Raw genomic sequence first — 15,208 nt, 5'->3', positions numbered from 1 at the left:
GTGCTTTGCCTGTCTATTACTGCTTTGGCTTAAGAGGATCAAAGAACTTTATTGATATTCTCACAAGACCCCCAGACTCTGTCTCTTCTTAACTTTCTCTATCCAACTGGTCAAAAATTCCTGTCGATGCTATCTCATAAAAGCACCCCCCCCAACACCCACTCTGTATCTGTCTCTGATTCTTTGTCCTCAGGACTCTTGACTTATTGACCTTGCTTCTCTTGATTGCTTCAACATCTCCTGACAGGTGTCTAGCTCCCTGTGTCTTCTTGCTCTGCCCACCCTCCAATCTGCTACCAAGGTCTTCTTTCTAGAAATCTGAACAGACCTCCTGTCTAAAACCTGTTGCTAGCTTACCACTCCTATCCAATGGTATATTATGGTACCATAATACATGTGCATAATGTCCACACACTTTGCAGGGCACACCTGCATCCCCTGTCCCCCTTTCTACTTCCCCAGCTCTCTGTGTAGATTCTGTCCCTTTGTCCCAACAGTGGCAGAGTGTGTAGAATTCAGACCCACAGACAGAGACACACACACGCAACTAGAAACACTCCCACCCACCTCATTCTTTTGTGCTCGCTTCCTTGCACATGGTGTCCTTTTCCAAGGACGCTCTTCTTCTTGTTCACCTGTCATAAGCTCCTTTGTCCTTCAGATTCATTGTATGTGTTACATCCTTTGGGAAGATTTTCAGACTGTTCCCTCTCCACCCTGGAAGGGCAGAAGTCACCGTTCCCTCTTCAGCGCCACCACACCCCTGGGCATTCTCCACTTCCACCTGCCACCCTTATTACTCACATGTCCATTCCTGATGTTGAGCTCTTTGAGTTGCAGGGACAGTGTTCATGAGTGAGTAATGGGTAACAAACTGGACAGTCACAAACTACTGAGAACAAGAGCTCACTTTCTTTTCAATAGCTAAACCTAACATTTTTCTTGACTCCCCAGCCTGCCTAGAGGAAACGGTTGATTTGAACTCGTCCTGTTAAACTTAGTCAGCTGAGTACTTCTTTGGAAAGGGAGAAGTTTGGGGAATTTATTTCCCATTTTCACAATCTAGCGCAAAGCTTAGTCACTTGGATAAGGACTTAGTTTTAAAATGGTTTTCTTTTCCCCTCTTCCTGTCCTTCTCTGGGGTGACATTTGGATCTGAATATAGCAGACGCTCATGTAAATCTATGGCAATGAGACCACACTCCAACTGTGTGATGACCTGAGTCCTCCTACTGTCTGCATTTGGTATCTCCCTGAGCCTTAGGTCCCTGATACTCCTTATCGTGGTCTCTTCACTGTCTCTCCTTTTCATTCAAGCTCTAGCCTTGTCCTTGTTGCCAGTGCAGCATCAAGTTCTAAATCTCTTGCAAGTCATGAGCAGGCTGTTGTTATTGTTCAGTCCCTAAGTCATGTCTGACTATTTGCAACCCCATGAACTGTAGCATGCCAGGCTTCCCTGTCCTTCACTGTCTCTTGGAATTTGTTCAAACTCATGTCCATTGAGTCAGTGATGCTATCCAACCATCTCATTCTCTGTCATTCCCTTCTCCTCTTGCCCTCAATCTTTCCCAGCATCAGGATCTTTTACAGTGAGTAGGCTCTTCACGTCAGGTGGCCAAAGTATTGGAGTTTCAGCATCAGTCCTCCTGATGAATATTCAGGGTTGATTTTCTTTAGGATAGACGGGTTTGATCTCCTTGCTGTCCAAGGGACTCTCAAGAGTCTTCTCCAACACCACAGTTCGAAGGCATCGATTCTTTGGTGCTCAGCCTTTTTTATTGTCCAACTCTCACATCCATACATGACTACTGGAAAAACCATAGCTTTGACTATGCTGACCTTTGTTGGCAAAGTAATGTCTCTGCTTTTTAATATGCTTTCTAGGTTTGTCATTGCTTTTCTTCCAAGGAACAAGGATCTTGTAATTTCATGGCTGCAGTCACCATCCACAGTGATTTTGGAGTCCAAGAAAATAAAGTCTGTCATGATTTCTATTGTTTCCCTACCTTGCCATGACATGATGGGACTAGATGCCATGATCTTAGTTTTTTGAATATTGAGTTTTAGGCCAGCTTTTTTACTCTCCTCTTTCACCTTCATCAAGAAGCTCTTAAATTCCTCTTCACTTTTGGCCATTAAAGTGGTATCATCTGCATATCTGAAGTTGCTAATATTCCTCCTGGCAATCTTAATTCCAGCTTGTGCTTCGTCCAACCTGACATTTGCATGATGTACTCTGCATAGAAGTTAAATAAGGAGGTGACAATATACAGCCTTGATGTACTCCTTTCTCAATTTGGAACCAGTCCGTTGTTCCATGTCTGGTTCTAACTGTTGCTTCTTATCTTGCCTTCAGGCTTCTCAGGAGACAGGTCAGGCGTAGGGACAGTTAGAACCCCAGGTTGGGTGGATCTTGCACTCTACTGCCTCTCTACAGCACGGATACCCCTTTGTTGGCATGAGGCTCCTGTGAGGAGGTCTTCCTGAAGATTTCTGAATAAAAGAGGTTCATATGAAATGGTTTCATCATCATGATTCCTTCATACAACTCCCACTTCCAAGAGGGAGCATCCCCACCCTAATCTTATTTTCTCAAGCTCTCCAAGCTCTATGCCATCAGCCTCGGAAGGACTATTTTTGTGGGTCCATAACATCCCTTCTATCATGTTCTGCATTCTTATGTGATCATCATTTGACTCTTTGTTCAGTTTTCCTGTTTTTGTTGCCTTGAAATATAAAATCTAATTGGGGGAGCCCTGAGAAAATTATTTTATGTTTACTGAAAGCTTAGCTTTTAAGATTCTTCTACAAATCATGACACTGAAAATGCATTCACTGTTCAAGAGAGTATTAGATTGAACATTGAATGTTACGTGCCCTTCAGGGTCATGTAAGACATAGCTGAAATAAAAAGAATGTGGAATCCTTTAGAAGAAATTACACTGGTACTCAATATTATGGTCATGAGAGGTGTTGGTGTTAACAGGTTGCACCAAACATTGGTGGAGAGAGGATTCTGAGGATACTCATGTAATCCCAGACCACTATAGCCTTCAGTGCATTTCACTGTTCTTGGCTCCCTCCTGAAAACTTTCTGAGAGATAGTGATTAATCATAGTTTTATTAAAGATTCCTAATTCTATACTGGGGCTTCCCAGGTGGTACTAGTGGTAAAGAAACTGCCTACCACTGCAGAAGATGCAGGAGATGAGGTTTTGATCCCTGGGTTGGGAAGATCACATAGAGGAGGGCGTGGCAACTGACTCTAGTGTTCTTGCCTCCAGAATCTCATGGACAGAGGAGCCTGGCGGGCCGCAGTCCATGGAGTCTTAAAGAGTCAGAAGCAACTCAGCCCCCACAAACAATTCTATATTGGATTTTTAGTTGAATAGTGTTGTTTGTGACCAACTTACATGATAAAAACATGGGCAGATTCAGTTTCAGCTTATCTTGATTCTTAATGTGTGGGCAAGATATCTGCCATATATAGCAAGGAGAGATACATTCATTAAACAAAAACATCTCCTCACCATTTATTAAAACCTTGCGAATGTTTGTAATTAGAGTCAAATAGATCTTAATGTATTATTCCCTGGATAAAAGAGTGTCTTCTTTTAGGAAAGGTGCTAATCTGTGCTCCCTCAGATTTCCTTGCTTACAAAAAGCCAGCTGACTCAAACAGCCACAGCCAGGGGACCCCCACTGTTCACTAGTTAACTCTCTCAAATCACACACAGTGCCAGGAGGAAACCTAGGTCTCTAAATCAGGGTCTTGACTTTATATGGACACGGATGGCTCTGTGGATCTGACGAAAGCTGTGAATTTTCTCAGCAGGAAACTGCAAGATGAATATACAACATGCTGCCTACAGTTTCAAGGTATATACAAGCCCTGCTCAAACCACTTTAGAACCCTTGATTTCAAATGGCATGTAGCACACCCAAACCGCCACGTTGCCTTCTGCACTTAGTCAAAATTATCCTTGAAAACCCTTAAGTTGCTGTGAAAAAATAATATGCCTGGTTTATGTATCTAAAATCTCGGTATATTCCATAACAGAGAGCAAGTATGAAAGGTATACTTTTGCAGTGTTTTTAATTACAGGGGAAAGAAAGAGCATGAAGTTGCTGAGCTTCTAAAGTTGAATATGAAAAGGTTAAATGAACATATGATGCGGCTCCATTCCATAAATCTGACATGCAGTGGCAACTCTAGAAAGAGCTACTATTTGTGCATCTGGTGTCTGCAGTGCCAGCACTGAAGACAGGAAGATTTGAAATAAAATTTATCCCCTCCCAAGAATCAAGGGCATTCATCTTGACTCTGTCCTTCCTTCAAACTGCATGTTTGTTGTTGTTTTTTTTTTAAAACAGACATGTAAAATTTCCAATAATAACTCACCATAATTATTATATGCATTCTCTTTTTAATGTCTAAATAATGTCTTGTGCTTTGCTATTTAACTTGAGAAAGAAGTCAACTTTTTTGGACTTGTATTTTCAATCATAAGTCATCACCTTGAATAAATATACACAAACACATACACACACAGAACTAGATTTTACTGTGCAATGGAAATTTGAAGTTTCATTGTTCCAACCTAGAGTTTTGTGATTTGCAAATTTACTACTTGAGGTCAGTAATCAGTGGGCTTTTCTTAACGTCTTTTTTCTTTTCTTTTTGTATGTATGCTCCTGCTGTCTCTCTCTCCTGGCACCTCCTCTTGCAGCTGTGTAATGGGGGCTCGGTCACCGAGCTCGTCAAAAGTCTACTTAGGTGCAACCAGCGGTTGGACGAAGCAGTGATCTCATACATCTTATACGGGGCCCTCTTGGTAAGGACGTCCTTCAAGGTGGGGTCGGGGGGGCAGTTTATCATTGGTTGGCTCCCCACAGCATATTAACAAGGGGAAATACTGCTCTATAATATGCAAGGTGTATTAATAGCAGAGAGGTGTAGCCTAATATGGACTTTGATTAGATTTTAATCGTAGGGTAATTGTTTAAAACTAACCGATGCAAATATTCCTTTTCTCTTTCCTGTTGTTTGGTGGCGATGGGACTCCATGAAGGGCCTTCAGCATTTGCACAATAACCGAATCATCCACCGTGATGTCAAGGGGAATAACATTCTTCTGACAGCAGAAGGAGGAGTTAAGCTCGTTGACTTTGGTAATGACTGTTGTCGTTTGTTTTCTTGATGTGTGCAGTTTAGCCAAAGGCAACAATTTATTGTGATCTCAGAAGACTGGAGCCTCTCTTCTACACGGTAGGCTGAGGGCCTTTCCAGTGACACACAGCCTGGAGAGTCGGGGGGGTTCACCAGATGGATCACCCTAGGAGATGCTGTTTGTTAATCTGTTTTCAGCTTTAGAAGCAATTTTATTAAAGAGAGAATATGAAAGTGCTTCAAAAGAAAAATCTGATGGGAAAAACTTTGGTTTGTTGGGAAGGATTTCACAACTCAGGGCAATTGTCTGTAATTTACATTTTGTCTATTATTCTTTTGCATATGAAAAGAGAAAACCGTTTGGTCTTTTAAATGACTTTCTCTAGCCTCAGGCATACTAATTCCCAGTGAGCAGAAGGTAAAATAGTCCTTTGGGTCTGGAAACTAACATCCCTTTAAATTGTGATTATTGCTGCTACACGTGAGGCTGGTTGAACTGGAGACATTTACAGGAAATGGAAAGGCGAGAGGAAGCAGAGCTGTATCACCGAAGGCCAGAGAACTGTTAACTGTCTCCTTACAGCACTCCTTGAATTGAATCCAACAAACCATTTGATTTTCCTCTTTAAGGTTATCAAATGGTTTCATCTTCTAAATGAATTTAACAATAGTTAGTCCTTCAGCATGACTGCTGTAAATAATGAGAAAACATTTACAGAAGCACTTTTTAAAATGTTCTTTTTCAGTGGCAGCACAGGAGGAGAAAAGATGGATGATTTTGTATGTTCATTGCTTTATTGGTAAGGAAGAATTTAGTGTTAAAATGTATCAGTGAATCATTTGCTCAGAAGAAATTACTCCAAGATAAATGAAATTGCACTAAGTAATTGGTCTGTTTTTTAAAAAAGCAAAGAAAAATGTTAGGGTGTTTAAATAGAGTCTAAAGAACCCTCTTTGGCTGTCTAATAAAGAGTAAAGAATGCAAGCCGTTTGTGGAACTACTGTCAAAAAACAACCAAGGTACTTGGCAAATCTATGCCTAACGTTCTTAAAGATATGTTCTTTGCTGATGAGCACATGGATCCAAGTTTTTTAGTTCTTATTGACAACATTAGTGGCAACTATTGTTATTGTCTTAAGGGCTGTGGTAGGTTTCTGCTTGGTATAAAACAGTACCTTGTATTTGTAAAGTGCTTTTCAATTTGCAAGTCATTTTCACAGTTGCTCCATTACTTGATATTTAAGAGCTCTTTGTGTTAGGTGTAATGAGCAGTATTACCCCCAGTTTAAAGGTGAGATAACTGAGACTCATTGTGAGGTTGTCTGCTTGAGGCCTTACAATTATTAAAGGAAAAGGCATAATCTCTATGGGAAACAGGCCTTCTGACTCCTAATCCAATTCACCTTTACATCTGTTGTGGCATAAAAAAAGAGAACTGGCCAAAGACTAAAACAAAGTACATGGGAATTATATTAAAATTCAAGTCCTCAACATTGAGCCCTAGATAATAATAGTCTTAGTCTGTTTCTTTTTCCACTTGACAAATGTATTTTTCTTGACAGGTTTCCAGCCTTCTAGGTAAGATAAGGCACTGAAAATTTTCTATGTCTACACTGATACTCAATTATAGATAATACATGCCAATTTTCTTCCTCCATCAAATGAAGCACCATTTTTAAGAAAGATATCACCTGAAATATTTTGGAAATATAGTAGGATGTATTGGGGATTAATCCTAGTTCTTGATGCTTTCTTTTGATTCCAATTTTGCAGCAGTACAGATAGAAATATTCACTAGAAAAAAAAAATATCCTAGTGATTTAGATAGAGCGTTAAATGCTCATGCCTACAGTGTTTGGCAAACTGCAGTTTGTGAACCAAGTCTGACCTGTGTCCCATTTTTGTACACCCTATGAACTAAGAAAGATTTTTATATTTTTTAACAGTTGGGGGAAAAAATCAAAAGAAGAGAATGATACATGATAATGATATGCATCCCTAAATAAGTTTTTGCAAAAACACAACCACACTCATTTGCTTTTGTGTTATCTGAGCAGCTTTTGCAGAGTTGAGTAGTTGTGACAGAGCCTTAAGCTCACAAAGTCTAAGATATTTGCTGTCTGACCCTCTATAGAAGAAGTTTGCCAGCCCTGGTCTAGCATCATCATCTGCTTGGTGCTGAATTATGACATGCTTTTCTTGTAGGTGTCTCAGCTCAACTCACCAGTACACGTCTACGGAGAAACACATCTGTTGGCACCCCATTCTGGATGGCCCCTGAGGTGAGCAGAGGGCATCTATTTCTGTGTATTTGTTGAAAGCCTTGGTACTATGCCTTTTTTATGGGAAAGTCACACACTTCACAAAACTTTCAGCAAGAAAAAAATCCTTTATCCTCATTGAACTGTGAGAGTTCTGACTTGGTGGGTGAGAATGATGACAATCTTAGGACTAAGTGACAGAAGGCCCATAGAATACCTTCAGGCAGTTAGAAAAAAGGTGCCTCCTCCGGAAGATGCCATGTTCTCCGAGGGTCAAGGCTTGGCAAGTTCATCCCACCACTGCGTAAATTAGAAGAGGTCACCTTCCCTGGATAGAGGCAGGCCCAGTGACACATGGCTCAATGAAGAGACAGATTTCAGTTCCAGGTGGCCTACAGAACAATATGCCATAGTCCTAGCTATTTTTTTCAATACAGGATACATAGCAACTTCTCTTATGTACTTTTCTGTATCTCTAGTAAAACCTGGGATTTGGGTCTAATTTTTAGTTCTGACATCACCACAAAATCCTCTGTGAAATGACACATGTAAAAGTTTGCAGAATTTCCAGGCTAGATACCAACAGACCCTGAAGCACAACTACAGCTTTGCTTGTCAGGTCAGCATTGAATTCCACAGTACTCCGGCCTGGGATCAGGCAAATGGGCTCTTTGAATAAGAGGACTTATGTAGTCATCTCTTTGGAGATGGGGGGAAATGTATTATGAAAAACTACAAAGCCAGCACCGTTCAAATTAACAGTTTTAATTTAATGAGACAAATGGCATTGTTTTGTGGAACTCAGTTGTCCTTTGCAATGTGAATCCATTTCAGAGCATGACAGCATGGATTATTTTGAGTTATTTTGTCATTCTTATTACCGCATAACATCTGGTGATCCAGTTCTCCCACCACTTTACTCTATTTCAGCTTGTGTGATCTCCTTGTTTAAATAGCATCTCCTTTGGCCTCTAACTGGTACATCTCTGTTGACTTGATGCCAGCTTCATAATAAAAATAAATACGGGCATTGATGTTACGTGGCAAATGACCATCCAGATAATCTGGAACACGGTTTTTACTGCAACTTCTCCCATTTCATTATTACATATAAAATTATCGTTGAAACAAAGGCAAACCATAAAAATTTTCATAGGGATCTCATGAACTCTACTTTGAGAAACACTGTAGGACAAAGTCACGATTCCTTCGGATGAGGAACAAGGACATTCATATTCAAGCCTCTCTGCTGTCCAACCTCATCTCAGTTTCCTTTCCCCCAATTTACTTGTTTTTAATGCCTCAGCAGTAGTGGAAAAACAAATCTGTCCTTATACATCATTTCTTTAAACCTTTCTATATATTGTTACATCATCTGGAGTGACCTTCAGAACTCTGCAAATTTCCTCCTCAATCTTCAATCCTCTCTCAAATGCTATTCCCCTAGGAAACCTTCCTTATCCTTGGCCAACACTGAAGCTCTTTTCCCCGAGTGTCCACTGCAGCCTTTACTCTCTCCATTAGCAAGCTATGACCACTGTACTACAGTTATTGACAAGCAGGTCTTCTAACTGAGCTCTAAAGTCTAGCAGGGACTTGGGATGCTTGGCTCTCAGCGTAGTGCTTGGCATAGAGTAGGTGCTCAATGTGCATCTGTTGAATGAATGAATATATTGGTTAAAAAGGAAAAGTCAAAGAGAAGATGAGTTTGGAGGGTAGATTGAGAAGGGCTTTGTGACTATTGGTATTCACACATTGCTCTGCTGATTTTGGTTAATTATTTATTTTAAAAACATTAAAAAAATTTTTTTCATTGGTTAATTTATTATTAAAGGAAAGTATATCTGAGGCCACTCAATTCTTATTTAGGGTGGCATAAGTCAGAAGATGGTATTCCCATTCCAGTCTTCAGCAAGTTGGTGTTCTCAGAACCACAGAACACAGAAAAGGGAAAGCTGCCCTTGGCTTTATACATTTCTCATGAAGTGTTTGTGACTTTTAGGTTTCAGCTGGGTTGAAGAAAATATGTCGACTGTTTCAATAGGGGCACTTTAGTGGTCCATGGTGAGCTTCTGTTGCCCAGATTGCCTGGAACTGGTTCCCTTCTTATCAGGGAAAAGCTAGTGTTGCATCTTGCCTGCTGTAGTGGATAAATTGAGGAATAGGCAGATTATGGTGTGGAGACCTTGAGAGTGTCTCTCAGGAGCAAGTGCCCAGTTTCTTTGAGTATGACTCAGAGGTTCTCTCAGAATGTGTGCTTGCATCCAAGACACTTTGGGACCAGGTTGCAGCTCCTGGGACTCAGTCCCACACTGTCCTCATATTTTTATTCCCCAGAGTCTTTTTGCTCCATGACCCTCTATAAGAATGTCCATAGGAATAATCTTAAATTTGTCAGTTCCATTCAACAAACTTAAAAAAAATTATTTTATTGAAGTATAATTGACTAACAATGTTGTATTAATTTCAGTAGTGATTCAGTTATACATATACATATATATATATATTCTTTTTCATATCCTTTTCTATTATGGTTTATTACAGGATACTGGTTATAGCTTTCTGTGCTGTACAATAGGTCCTTGTTGTTTGTCTATTCTATACATAATAGTTTGCATGTTAACCCCAAACTCCCAGTCCATCCTCCCCTTCCCACTCACCCCCTTGGCAACCCGAAGTCTGTTCTCTATATCTGTGAGTCTGTTTCTGTTTGGGTGATAAGTTCGATAATATCATATTTTAGATTCCACATATAAGTGGTATCATATGGTATTAGTCTTTCTCCTTCTGACTTACTTCACTTAGTATGATAATCTCTAGGTCTATCCATGTTGCTGTAAATGACATTATTTCATTCTTTTTTTTAATGGCTGAGTAGTTTTCCTTTGGGGCTTCTCTGATAGTTCAGTTATAAAGAATTCACCTGCAATGCAGGAGACCTCAGTTGATTCCTGGGTAGGGAAGATCCGCTGGAGAAGGAATAGGTGACCCGCTCCAGTATTCTTGGTCTTCCCTTGTGGCTCAGCTGGTAAAGAATCCGCTTGCAATGTGGGAGATCTGGGTTTGATCCCTTTGTTGGGAAGATCCCCTGGAGAAGGGAAAGGCTACCCTCTCTAGTATTCTAGCCTGGAGAATTCCTTGGACTGTATAGTCCATGGGGTCGCAAAGAGTCAGACACAACTGAGCGACTTTCACTAGTGTTCCTTTCAACAAACTTGTACTGTCCTTCTGTGAGGCCAGGGTTTGGGTCAAGAGGAGTCCTTGAAAGGATAATCAGTAATGGTTCAAATGGATATTGTCTTTATATGGTGGCCTGCATAGTATAATGACCTTAACATGCTTTCATTTCTGCTTATGTGAATAAGTGGTATTTAGGTTAAATATGGGAGAAGGCAATGGCACCCCCACTCCAGTACTCTTGCCTGGAAAATCCCATGGACGAAGGAGCCTGGTGACTGAGCAACTTCACTTTCACTTTTCAATTTCATGCACTGGAGAAGGCAATGCCAACCCACTCCAGTGTTCTTGCCTGGAGAATCCCAGGAGTGGGCGAGCCTGGTGGGCTGCCGTCTAGGGGGCACACAGAGTCGGACACGACTGAAGCGACTCAGCAGCAGCAGCAGCAGCAGCATATTAAATATGACAGCAATGCATGTAATGCCAATGCCAGTGGAATAAAATGACTGCATGCCACCAGTGCTTTTACTTTGAAAACACAGCTGAAAGCTCCTTGATCCTATTTTACTTTTTATGATTTATTTAGTTTTGGCTGTGCTGGGCCTTCGTTGCTGCTTGGGTTTTTCTCTAGTTGCAGTGAGCAGGAGCTACTCTCTAGTTGTATTGTGGTGGCTTCTCATTGTGGTGGCTTCTCTTGTTGTGAAGCGCTGGTTTCAGGTCATGTGGGCTTCAGTAGCTGCAGCACATGAGCTTAGTAGTTGCAGCTCCTGGGCGCTAGAGTAGTTGTGACGCACTGGCTTAGTTGCTGCTCAACATGTGGGATCTTCCCGGATCAAGGATTGAACTTGCATCTCCGGCATTGGCAGGCAGATTTTTTGCCAGCGAGTCACCAGGGAAGCCCCTATTTTTGAGAAATTGAACCAAATTATTTTTTTCCATTTGCATTTTGATTTCACCAGCCTGAGTAACTCCAATATCTATAATAATTCAAATTAGCTATAGGCTTCAAACCAGATAGCTGATGAAATGTGACCAGACCACCATCAGGTGTTGACTTGCAGTTTAAACAGCAGTTCACCAGGGCAGCTCGAAGCGGTAGCATGAATTATCATATTCACAACATTCTCCACTTATTTTCTCTTTGCCACCTTATGTAGACACTAGTAAGGTTGAAAGATGCTGAGTGAAAGTGGTACCAACTCAGCCATGTAGGAGAAGAAAAATTCCAGGGAGTGCCTTTAGTGTTATAGTACTTTGAAACACTGCTACTGGGGAAATATTGGCTGGCATAGTTAAGAGTTATTCTAGAAGTCAATATCAGTAGAATTTTTTTCTTTTTTTTTTTTTTAACAAACTGATCATGTCAGTAGCATACTGTGACACAGGAAGATGATTTTAAATGGGAAAGAAAGATGCTCAACATAGAAACCAAGAGTCGGACACGACTGAGCGACTGAACTGAACTGAATCACATTGCATTCTCCCTGTGTATTCGCTTTCATGTGGCCATCATGTTATAAGGACACCAGTAATACTGGATTAGGGACCCATTCTGCTCCAGTATGACCTCACTTTAACCAGTTACATCTGCAGCAACCCTATTTTCAAGTAATTTCACATTCTGAGGTCCTGGGAGCAAACACCTTAACGTATCTTTCTTGGAGGACACGATTCAACCTGTAAACAACTCTCCGAAATAGTTAGCACCCCTCCTCTGTAGTAAATAATTCAGATTTCTAAGGTAATCAGCCAGTCATTTTGAATCTACAGATCTCATGTTACAGGTGCTAGGTTAGTTAGCTCAGCTTTGCCTGTCTGCACACATGCACGCACGCACACACACACACACACACACACACACCCCTCTCGCAGCCTTAGGTGTTTGAGGCAAACAGTTCTTTTTGTATGTTCTAGAATGTACCATGTGTTCTTCTGGATGTACCATAACAAACTGCCTTCTCACATAGAGCCTCAACACCTTGAGTATTCTGTGCTGGTCTACCTGCTCTCTGGTCAGGTATTTTTGGATTATCTCCGAGATGCTTGGTGTAGGTCAATTCCCTCAACCTAATTAACAGTGAGCCTCTGATCTCCCTCCTTGCCTGTGACTGTGGCTTGTATCTTATATATATTTGTATATAAAGCATTGGTAAAGGGGGAACTGCATTAACTCACACGACCCTCCCTTTACCCATGTTTATTGCCTCTTTTCTCAGTCACTGTCTCCTAATAGCCAGTTTGTTATAATCATATGAATAATAACATCCCACATCTGCATAGAACTTTTCCAAATATTATTTTTAAGCACTCGCTCCCTGTGAAGATGCCAGTTAGTTAGGCATGATGACATTGATTTTATAGAGAAGGAATCTAAGGCTCTGCCAGGCTAAGTGCCCAGGAACACTGGGTGGGTAGGTGGGTAACAGTAACTGGAATCTTTGTGTTGTGACTCAGTGAACTGAGACACTTCCAATACAACCCATGCCCTCTGTCAGTATTGGATTGCTCGGCTAGTATTTGCATTGAACATCTGCCAGATAATATCCTGGTTCATAGCAGAAAGGGACACAAGCCTGATTTATGTTTGCTTATGGTGATGGCAGGGGTGTGGGACTAGTTGACCCTTAATCTACCTTTCCTACCGTCACAGGTAGTGCAGAATTAAACTGAGTGTTTATGAATGATTGAAACCCAAAGAAAGTGACCAAGATCATCATTATTGTCTTTACTGAGAATATTTGTAATCTCTGTTAAAATAATGCCTTACAGTTAGCTGGGAAGCAGTGGTGGGACCATGCTGATTGTTAAAATACTGAGATACTCTTGCCCTAGATGGTAAGTGGCTGCCATCCAGAACCTCTAGTGTGCTCTTTGGCCACTAGAAGTGCCTGTCTCTTTCCCTGGACACCCAGATTTCCTAACAGCCCAGCAAATCCAGGGGATAAGGTCTAGGAAGAAGGGTGTCTTAAGAACCAGCTTCAGGGCCATGTGTAGCTGATTGGCAGATAGTTTGACTATTTCACCTGCTCAGCAAACATAGAGTGGGAAGAACGCTTGCAATTACTGAGGATGTACCCGTGAATGCACTGGGACTGGGATGGGTGCTTTTTTTAATATGTTGTTTTATTTCATCCTCACAATGGCCCTCTCGAGTAGATACTATTTTCTTCATTTTACCACTAAGGAAAGTGAGGCTCAAAGAGGTGTAGGAGATATTGTATCCAGATTCACACATCTGGTGAGTACTGGAGCTCTTTGAATTTTCAGAAAGCATGGGAATCCAAGTTCCATTTTATAGGTGAGGAAACTAAGGCAGGGAGAAGATACTCTTTGAGCTGGTTCAGGTCATATTTGGCCCCAGAATTCAGGTCTCCTCATCCACTGGCCTTGTGTTCCTCAGCTTCAGTGTTTTCACATGGGACGTATGGTCAGGAATGTGTGTGCTGAGCTGACTCCTATGTCAAAGCCGTGCAGAGATGGAGGGGTGGTGGAAGAACACTCTGGAGTGTGAGCCACATCATTTTAAAAGACTTACATGAAGGACCTATCACCTGTAATTTATAGGTTGATTACACTTTTCCCTCCCACCAATGAGAGGAGCAGCCTATAGATTAAGCGTCCAGTTTACTTGGCATCTTCCTAAAACAGCCAAAAGTCTGTTTCTGTATTAGAAAGCAGAGTTGTGGATGAAATAAACATTTGCTTCTTTTTAGAAAAAATTTTTTTCACTTTTACTTCCATCTGCTGGTTGTTGCAAACAAGAGCTAATCAGCTGAGCAGAGAAACAGATGTGCTGTGACGGCTCCAAAAATGGGTCTCTTTCTGCTTGGCAAAGGGTCGTTGACAGGGGATGGTTGCCATAACAACCAGCTTACACCAATGCAGAAATATCACAGGCTTTTTGCAACCGCTCTTGCCTTCATTAATTATGCCATTCCTAGCTAAATGATACAATAATGCTATTTCCTTTGGCACTGTCAGGAATAGAGATGACGAATGAGATGTTTTGTGCTGATGGGCTGAGAAAGTCATAAACCACTACAGAGCTGAAATATTATTGTTGTCATTATTACCATTTTGTTCCCTAAGCTCTAGCTAATGGATTTGGTACCCAATAAGAATTAATAGCATTTGTTGAGTGCTTACTATGTGCCAGGCACTAAATGCTTTGTATGAATTAATTCATTTGTAATCCTTACAACAACCCCATGAAATTACTGCTATTACTGGCTCAGTGTTTTAGAGAAAGTAAATAAGTCACAGAAAGTTCTTGTCCTTGGACAGCTGTTAGGTGATGACACCAGGATTTTAACTCAGATATTTAGCTCCAAAATCCCCGCTCTTAACCACTATACTAGAGCAAACTGTTTATGACTACCAGTATACCAGATAAGATGAATATCTTTTTTTCCAAGTTAAAAATTATTTTAAATAAGAATTATACTTCCTAATATGTTGAGGAAAATACAATATTTCCACATGACACTAGAAACCAGTATAACTAATGCCTCAGAGAAGGATCTGGAAAAGTAAATTAGCAAAGTTCTTCAGAATAGAATTTAGATTTAGATTTTAGTTATAGCCCTGCCACTCATTTTA

General features: G+C 40.9%; 1 protein-coding gene across 1 annotated transcript in view; it reads left to right on the top strand.

Annotated features, from left to right (window-relative positions):
• The first annotated feature begins 3,846 nt into the window (after window positions 1–3,846).
• MYO3B (myosin IIIB) overlaps window positions 3,847–15,208 on the top strand; it is a 408,982-nt gene continuing 397,620 nt past the window's right edge. The window contains exons 1-4 of the mRNA XM_070476366.1: window positions 3,847–3,879; window positions 4,731–4,835; window positions 5,073–5,172; window positions 7,377–7,453. Coding sequence (XP_070332467.1) covers window positions 3,847–3,879; window positions 4,731–4,835; window positions 5,073–5,172; window positions 7,377–7,453 — 315 coding nt within the window. The remainder of the gene's footprint in view (window positions 3,880–4,730; window positions 4,836–5,072; window positions 5,173–7,376; window positions 7,454–15,208) is intronic.

The sequence above is a fragment of the Odocoileus virginianus genome, chromosome 13 (assembly GCF_023699985.2).
Source record: "Odocoileus virginianus isolate 20LAN1187 ecotype Illinois chromosome 13, Ovbor_1.2, whole genome shotgun sequence".
In the NCBI taxonomy this organism is placed as follows: Eukaryota; Metazoa; Chordata; class Mammalia; order Artiodactyla; family Cervidae; genus Odocoileus; species Odocoileus virginianus.
The sequence above is the reverse complement of the archived record's forward strand: the minus strand, read 5'-3'. Positions and strand labels throughout refer to the sequence as shown.